The sequence below is a fragment of the Phragmites australis genome, chromosome 18, assembly GCF_958298935.1.
Source record: "Phragmites australis chromosome 18, lpPhrAust1.1, whole genome shotgun sequence".
Lineage (NCBI taxonomy): Eukaryota > Viridiplantae > Streptophyta > Magnoliopsida > Poales > Poaceae > Phragmites > Phragmites australis.
This window is the reverse complement of record NC_084938.1, coordinates 7,350,914-7,359,930: the sequence shown is the minus strand read 5'-3', so window position 1 is coordinate 7,359,930 and position 9,017 is coordinate 7,350,914. Positions and strand designations below refer to the sequence as shown.

Here is a 9,017-nt window from a genome sequence, read left to right as displayed (position 1 = left end):
TAGTGATATCCATACAATTGGTATTTTTTTTTATTGGATCATGATTTATGAAGCTCTCTCCCATGTGCTCTAATATTTTTTCTTTTAGTTCAGCATGTGTTTATAGCCTTTTTTAGGAGATTGTTGATAAAGTGGGAGAATTTTGATGACCAAAGCAAGATGAAAGTTTGCAATATGAACAATGTGGAGAACATTGTAGCAACTAGTAAGATGTATAGGAATACCGAAGTCGACAAAGGGGGAGAATAAAAGATGCTAGGCACTTAGATTGACAAAAAAGAAGCTCTTGCATAGGTCGTTCAAGGGAGATAGTGGCAATGGAGAAAGAGAGAGTCACAAAAAATGGTGACTAAGTGGTAAGAACATGCATCCAAGCAATGTGGTAAGACTTTTTGCTTGCTTATGATCTTTACATTCGGTGTCATTTATTATTTACCACTTGTTTTGGTTATGTTGTCATCAATCACCAAAAAGGGGGAGATTGTAGCGAAAATAATCCTATTAGGCTATGATGGTGATTTTGGTGATTAATGACAATATAATCAATGGGACTAACATGTTTCTCAACAATACATGTTAGTAGGTCTCATGTATGCAATCATGAAGAAGTCACTACAGCCGGGACAAAGTTAGACTGAATTGGAGAAGTACTAGGAAGATTTGCCTCACCGGATAGTCCGATACTCTGGGTGTTGAACTCACTAGAGCATATTTGACAAAGGGGAGAGAGGTCTGAAGACCTCGCTGGAAGGTCCGGTGATCAGAGAAGATACACACTAGAGTATTTTGTCCAGAGAAGGATGTAGCCATTAAAGTTGACGATCAAAGCACTAGATGGTCCGATGATCAATGTGTTGCCAAGAATCACTGTATGACACTTTCCACTAATCAAAGACTAATCCAATGTGTGTCTGCCCACTAGGTTTCACCGCCAGGCTTTACGCAAGCAAAACTCCTACCCAGAAGCCTCCTTTTGTGCTGACCCAACGCACACTGAACAGACTCTAATCAGTATGTCACACCTTACCCATATCAGTCTCGTGGTTGGTACGTTACTTCTTGGGTTGTCGCTCCACAAACCGGTCCTTACTTAGGTTACTTGAGCAAACACTAAATCAACATCATAACCGTGACAACTATCACCAACATCCCTATGCTCAAGGCCTAAGGTTCCATGTTGCTAAAACATCATCATATTAACCATCATTACTGCATATGTTCATTAGTCAAAATTATGACACTTCCCAATATCCCAAAAGCAAGGCTAAGCAATCTATCCATAAAAGACTCCTAACCATAACCCATCTAGGTTTCAAGGGATGATAAGGGAATATCTAGGGAAAAACCCTAACATATGTGACTACCCATCATATTGACAGACATTGCATGCAGTTTTGTAAAACAAAACATTTAAAAACGTAGGTTCAATATGATCAAGGACACTTGCCTTCTCCTTGCTGCTGCTCAGTGTATTATTGCTCCTGGTCTTGATGTTCTTCAAATTGATCCGGAATGTTATCGGCTAATCGCACAATCACCGGCAAACAAACAAACAAGATACACTAAGAACAGAGTACAAAACAAAAGAACAATGAGATTAAAAAAACTAGCTAAAAAGAAAGAACATTGAAAAACGAATCCATCGGCGCAAGAATCGCTTAAATCGGAGTTACAATAAAAAAGTTAGGGCTAAAACAAGTCTACGGGTGAATCTGGAAAAAGAAAAGGGCCTAAATTGAATTAACAGAAAGTTTAGGGACCTTTTTGTAAAAATAGAGGGACCTAAATGTAAATATGAAAATGTATAAGGACCTAACTGCAAAAAGATATGGCTCTTTTTGTTATTTCAGAAAAGTTCAGGGGCTAAATTGCAAAATTACCAATTAAAGGAATTGTCAGATTTATTTTTATACTGAAAAAGGTTTGAATTACTGACTGGGTAGCTCTGGCTGACGTGGCATGGTGACAGGGATGGCACATCAGCATATATGTCGACGTGGCAAGATGAGGTGGCAAGGTATTGCTAACTGGATTAAGTGGACAGGTGGCGGCATGGGATTGGTGGCCGAAGGGGTATAAATGGTGATCTAATCTGGGCCGTGCGGACTAGATCAGACGGCTCAGGACAGATGGATACCGACGAGGAGGGAGTTCACGGCGGAGCCGAGCTCGGGCACGGCGGCGAAACGCCGGAGACAAGCGCTAACCTCGTCGCCGACCTCGGATAACGACGACAAGCGGAGGAACACGATGAGAAGGTAACGGCGATCTCGTTTTGGAGCTTACCAAGGGCGGCGCGGCACGGGAAGGTGGTCGGCGACGGAAGGGGGCGGCGGCTACTTCGGGAACTCGTCGGAGAGGGCGCTCCGGCGATCTATCAGCGGTGGCGAGGGCCGAAAAAGCTTCGGGTGGGTCACACGGTTCCGATGGTGGGCTCGGAAGGCTCCGGGATGCTCAGGATCGGCGGGGCGGCGAGCTCGTGCAGTGGCGGCGGCTATGGCGTCGGCAGCGAGATGAATCTCGGCGAGAAGGCTCGGTTTTGACGAGTTGACGATAGCTATATAGGCGGGTTCGGAAGGGCGGGGTGCGCTAGGACTCCAGGGCGACGGCGGATCGACTCGGACACGGCGGCGGGGAGTTGCATCCGAGCTCAAATCCGCGATTTCCTTAGAGATAAGGCCAGCTAAAGGTAGAGGGGATCCCGGGGATTTGATTTGACTGCTTTCTAGAAGTTCTCGGGTCCGGTTTGGGCTCGGATTTGAACGGAAAATGACGGCCGGCGCGTTCCCGTGTCTATGTCGGAGTCCGACTGAGGAGGAAGAAGGTTCTGACATGTGGGACCCGCATGTCAGCGGCTAGGGTGAGCGGTTCGGCGCGCGGGTTGGTGTGCGGAGTTGGGCCGAGGCAGGCGGCCCGGGTGGGAGGGGAGGTCGATGGCGACTGGGCCGAAGCCGAGGAGAGGCTGGGCCGAAAAGGAAAAAGACAGTCCAGTAGAGGTTTTATTCTTTTTCTTTTTCCTATGAATTCAAAATCCAAATTCAAATTCAAAATCCAGGCAAAAACTGTTCAAATAAATTCATCAAAATCAAATAAAATACTACTTGCCTAATTCAGCATGAATGCAAAATATTCACTTATACCCTATGTCATTTATATCTTCTTTCATATAAAATAGGGTTTTCTCTCTTTAAAAATATTTAAACTCATTTTGAACTTTAACAAATATTGAGAAATTTTAGAATTGGAAAAAAAATTAGGGTGTTACATTCCCCATCCTTGAGATCATGATCCATTTTACCAGGTGTAAATCCTTGATCCACACTGTCGGCATGGAAGGTCCGGTCCATCTCTCCCTCGTTAAGCCTTCCTCGTCATGTTTGTTTCAACATATATAATTCTCTTTAAATTCACGTATGACCAAGTGTGCATGTATATTGTCTGGTTTTAGAAACTTCTTATCATTCTTGCTGTCATAATATGGACAATACATTATCATTTTACCACGATATTTCAGATCCGCCAAGGCAGATGAAATGTTTTACCCTGCTGAGGTACTCCGGATAAGTCCGGATCTCAAGGTACATCCAACTTCTGTCCGTCATCTACAATTAATGTAAAAACATTCATTCTTCATTAATAATTATCTTAATTTCATGGTTAAACATGCGATTAAAAATTCCATATAAATACACTAGATATGTGGCATCTCGCGGTAGATCGGACAAACCTAGCATCAAATCTAACATAAATACAACTCATTGTACTAAGATTTTGGATAAATATGCAAAATAGCCAATTGTAACTCAAAGCACAACAATATACCAAATAGGGATTAGATGAGAAGAAAGGGGAGATGCAAAACTTCAAAGATCTAGCGCCAATTTAAACTTCAAATCAATAAGATATTAGAAAATCTCTAGCGGAGCTGATGAAAATCGCCAGCACGGTGCGGGTGGCACTATTGAGTAATTGTTCACTCACACAGTGGTTGGCAAGCTCTTAAAACAGATCCATGTAATAAGTGACGGGTGATAATATTACCTGTCACTTATTACTTGTCATAAGTGGTGGACCATAACACAACCCATCACTTATGACTAGTGCAGGGAGATCCATCACTTATGATCATATTATAAGTGATGGATATAGTAATTACCCGTCACTCATATCATAAATGACGGATAATATTATGACCCGTCATATTTTACCTGATATCTGTTACGGGTCTATACCCTATAGCAACCTGAGGCGATATAAGTGACAGGTCATATTCTTTCTCCGTTTTTCTCGTAGTGATTCATACTTTAGACAGATATCACACATCATATATCCTATCTCACTTTTTTTTTGTCTAAATTGGACACATATAGTGTTAGCTAGCAAAAGAGATACATCCTATCTCAAGCCTTGAGGAGATCCCAAGCAGTCCGATATGCCACAAAAAAGGTGTAATGTAAGATGAACCAATTTTGTTGTACCTCTTCATTTTCGCAATTGACCCGTCCCGATGACTCTTGACGTCGCCACCGAAGAATATTGTACTAAATTTTAATCTATCCATTTTCCTCTGATATGTATAAACTTTTACAAAATATTTACGAAGAAAGCAGCCCTGCTTTCCACGCCCATGCAACGACGCTTGCTTGCTTAGAATGTGGGAATGCACGAAGCTAGATGTATTTGGACAAGATCTTGTACCTGTTCTTGCAAGGATTTTTCTCGAACGATGTGCATCATTATTCAAGCTGTATTTTGGACAGTTTTAAGCGAAAAAATCACTCATTTCAGCGTTGTCAAATAATAAACAATGAACTGTACCCGTTCTTGAGAAAGACTGTGTGATAAAGTATTTATTGAACACTTCGATATGCGAAGTTCCTGTGGACAAGTAACATTTATACACTCTCTCCGTTCAATAACGTAAGGTACATTTTATTAAAAAAATCAAACTTTATAAGTTTTAACCGATACTTAGTTAAATTATATATATATTTAGTATACAAAATTTATTTTAATAGAATTATATTTCAAAGTATTTTTAATATATTGTTAATTTTATAGTAATTGATAATATATTTTAAGAGAAATTAACGATCAAATTTTATTTTGTATGATTTTTTCTAAACATAATACTCATTACATTTTTAAATGGAGAGAGTATATTGCTTAATCCCTTCCAAGCCATCTGCTGTCACCACGTCTTCAGAGGTAGCAGAATTTGTCGAATTAATCTGTATACACGAAGCACCAATCCAGAACATAGTATATATATAAGTACTGTAGTACATTATTGATTGAATTTGCAAAGCTAGCAGAACACCAAGCAACGTTCAAGGGTCTCATAAACTAAGTAAATGGATGAATGAATAAACTATGTAAAAGTCAGTTAATACTAATATAAAAATCAATCATCCCCTGGGATGTAGATAGCAAATTTGACATTATTATTTTTAATACGAATTAATCAAAACAACACTGGTCAAATGATTTGAAATTTTCAGATGATGAGCCTCTTAGCTAAACGCAAGGAAGTGAGCAGCTGGCGCCATGGTCTCAATCACGGCAAGAAGCAGCTAATGAACGTGCATGCCTATATAAGCCCTCGCACATCTTGATGAAATGGCGAAGGAATCAGCACCAGCGAGTCGGCACAAGATGGCGAGCGGCAACGTGAAGGTGAAGGCCGGGACGCGGCCGCCATGGGTGGGGCTGGCGGCGGCGGTGTGGGTGCAGATGGCTGCGGGCAACGCGTACACGTTCCCGCTCTACTCGCCGGCGCTCAAGTCGGTGCTCGGCTACAACCAACGGCAGCTCGCCATGCTCGGCGTTGCTAACGACATCGGAGAGAACTTCGGCGTCGTCGCCGGGGTGCTCTGCAACAGCCTTGCGCCCTGGCTCGTGCTGCTTGTCGGCGCGGCGTTCTGCTTCCTCGGCTTCGGCGCGCTCTGGCTCGCCGTCAGTGGGACCGTGCTCGGCATGCCTTACTGGCTGGTAAATCAGAATTATTGCCATCTTGGTTATTTTGTTGATATATAATCTTCAGTTCTTCACTTCTTCCCATGCCACATATGTCAGCTGTGGATCGCACTGGCGATCGGGACCAACAGCAACGCATGGTTCGTGACGGCCGTGCTGGTGACCAACATGCGCAACTTCCCGCTCCGTCGCGGCGTCGTCGCCGGCCTCCTCAAGGGCTACGTTGGCCTCAGCGCCGCGCTCTTCACCCAGATCTTCTCCGGAGTGCTCCACCGCTCTCCCACGAGCCTCCTCCTCCTCCTCGCTATCGGCCTCCCCGTGATATGCCTTTCCACCATGTACTACGTGAGACCGTGCACTCCGGCGCTCGGTGCCGGTGGGGACGAGGAGGACGCCATGCAGGACGGCCACTTCGCTTTCGCCCAGGTCGCGAGTGTCGTCCTCGGCGCGTACCTCGTCGGGACGACAGTCCTAGGCAGCGTCGTCAAGTTATCCGACGCCACAAGCTACGCGCTCTTCGGTGTCACCGCGCTGCTGCTTCTTGCGCCCCTCGCTATTCCGGTGAAGATGACGCTGTTCAGAAGAGCGAAGCCGCCGCGGACGGACGCCACGGCAAGCGTCGAGACGCCGTCGTCGACCGAGGAGGAGCCGCTGCTGATTCCATCCGACGCAGCGCCGGCCGACGAGGACTCCGACAAGGTGGACGTCCTCCTGGCGGAAGGGGAGGGAGCAGTAGTGAAAAGGAAGAGGCGGCCAAGGAGGGGAGAAGATTTCGAGCTCGCCGAGGCGCTCGTCAAGGCCGACTTTTGGCTGCTGTGGGTTGGCTACTTCATCGGCGTCGGGACCGGAGTCACCGTGCTGAACAACCTAGCGCAGATCGGCGCCGCCGCAGGCATCGCTGACACAACCATCTTGTTGTCCCTGTTCGGCCTTGGCAACTTCCTCGGTCGGCTCGGCGGAGGCGCAATCTCAGAGAAGTTTGTGTGGTATGCTCACGCACTGTGACAAACATATATAGCTGACAAGTAACAAATCTTTAGTCACTTGAATATTAGAAACTCCGATCGAGGTAGTTAACAAGTACAAGTAATCTTTGTGACATAGGTCAATGCTGCTGGTACCCCGGCCTATATGGATGGCGCTGACGCAGACCATCCTCGCCGTCGCCTACCTCTGCTTGGCCTACGCCCTCGGCCCCGGCATTGTCTACGCCTGCGCCACCATCATCGGCATCTGCTACGGGGCGCAGTTCGCCGTCATGATCCCGACGACCTCCGAGCTGTTCGGGCTCAAGAACTTCGGCCTCTTCTACAACCTCATGTCCCTGGCGAACCCGCTGGGTGCGTTGCTGTTCTCCGAAGAGCTCGCGGGGCGGCTGTACGACGAGGAGGCCGCGAGGCAGCGGCGCCCCGGCCACGCTCCGCACGCGTGCCTCGGGCCGGACTGCTTCAAGGTCGCGTTCGTGGTGCTGGCCGGCGCTTGCGCGCTGGGGACGGCGGTGAGCCTGGTCTTGGCGGCGAGGATACGGCCGGTGTACCGCAACCTGTACTCCGGCGGGTCGTTCAGGCTACCCAACAGTTCCCAGCAGCATTGAGACATTGCTTCAAGATTTGTTGAGACGTTGTTGTGTCTTTGTTAAGTTTCGAGATTTGGATTTAATCGGGCTTTTGTGGTGTGTCCGAATTCCGAAATGGTTCTTGGAGTGAAGGTGAGGTGTGCACGTATGTTTTTGACCTGGCCAGGGGATATGGTTTGCCTTTTGATATCCTTTTTCCAGAGGAAAAGGAATAGTCGACCTGACTTCACATGTATATGTATCATTCTTTAACAAGAAGAAAGAGTGTCATATAAAATTTTGCATGGTAATTCCCCCTCTTTCTCAAAAGATTTTGTATCAAACAGCACAAAAATGTTCTTTTTTTCCCCAGAAGGTCAAGACCTTTAGTGGTTAATTCTGGTAGTATATCTTTAAAAAAAAAGTATGGGAAGTGTACCGATGCTCGTGTGCAGCTTCCTCAATGCATCTAGGAACACTTGCTAGGCAAACAACCAATCTAAAGAAACACCTGGTAACTTGACAAGATTCGGAATGTTTGATCACGGACATGTAATAAAAGCATCAAACATATATAGAAGAAGGATCCCGTTAACGCACGACCCATCTCGCAAAAGCAGAGCGCGCGACCCGTCGTCATGTCCGTTCCGCAGGCCCTCCACCGGCGAGTGCACACACAACGCAAGGTACGGGGTGAACGGCATCCACTGCGCATGTGATTTTCCTTAATCACAAGAAGATAAAAAAGATGCCGCTTTTAGGAAGTTACCGTGTAATCATGAGTGAAAGTGCATCCAAGTCATTAAAAAAAGTACATCTAAATCCTCTAAGTAGGTTTTGATGATTGACGATAAACAATTAAGAGACTAATATATTCAATGAGTATTTATATTGGTAAAAGTCACATTGACGAAAGCATCGTTACATTGACGACCCCTAAAAATTGAAGAAAAAAGACGACGAACGATTTTACTTTTTTAAATTACTCTTTTATTTCTGAAATTGAGTATAGAACTACCGAACTATTAAGAGAGGTGCAACGCAGTAGTTTAGTCATGAATTTAGTGCTAAAAAAGATCTACACTTAGTTTAAAGAGAGACACAAAGTTCACAACACGGGCATCGAGTTAATACTTCTCTGTGAAATCGGAAGTTCTGATGTCTACATCGGATGCTCCGATCTAGTCGGATAATCCGAAATTTGAGAATTCTGGGTTCTCGCATTGCAATTTATTTTTAACATTGGGTGTTCCGATGTTTTCATGGGAAGGTCTGATGTGGATCGGAACCTCTAGTTTTCACCAACATGGGGTTCTCGGGTTTGATTTAAAATATTGTATCAAAAGTTCCACTAGGTCAGAACATCCGGTCTTCGTGAACATAGGACTCTCGGTTTCAAATAAATTCCTAGATCAGATGTTCTGATCCATTTACATCGGATGTTCCGATATATTGTTTTTACCAGGTTTGGTTTGGGGAATGAAGT

The 9,017-nt window shown here is 45.1% G+C and overlaps 1 protein-coding gene across 1 annotated transcript; it reads left to right on the top strand.

Annotated features, from left to right (window-relative positions):
* The first annotated feature begins 5,619 nt into the window (after window positions 1–5,619).
* LOC133898513 (protein NUCLEAR FUSION DEFECTIVE 4-like) lies at window positions 5,620–7,570 on the top strand. The gene is made up of 3 exons (XM_062339238.1): window positions 5,620–5,991; window positions 6,076–6,959; window positions 7,081–7,570. The coding sequence occupies exons 1-3, from the start codon at window positions 5,620–5,622 to the stop codon at window positions 7,568–7,570; spliced, it is 1,746 nt and encodes a 581-aa protein (XP_062195222.1).
* The last annotated feature ends 1,447 nt before the right edge of the window (window positions 7,571–9,017 follow it).

What these genes read in the sequence shown, in the direction of transcription:
- LOC133898513 (XM_062339238.1), top strand. Translation starts at nt 5,620, where the DNA reads ATGGCGAAGGAATCAGCACCAGCGAGTCGGCACAAGATGGCGAGCGGC. An exon ending in TCGGCATGCCTTACTGGCTG is followed by an intron (nt 5,992 to 6,075) that starts GTAAATCAGAAT and finishes CACATATGTCAG; the next exon opens with CTGTGGATCGCACTGGCGAT. An exon ending in GCAATCTCAGAGAAGTTTGT is followed by an intron (nt 6,960 to 7,080) that starts GTGGTATGCTCA and finishes TTTGTGACATAG; the next exon opens with GTCAATGCTGCTGGTACCCC.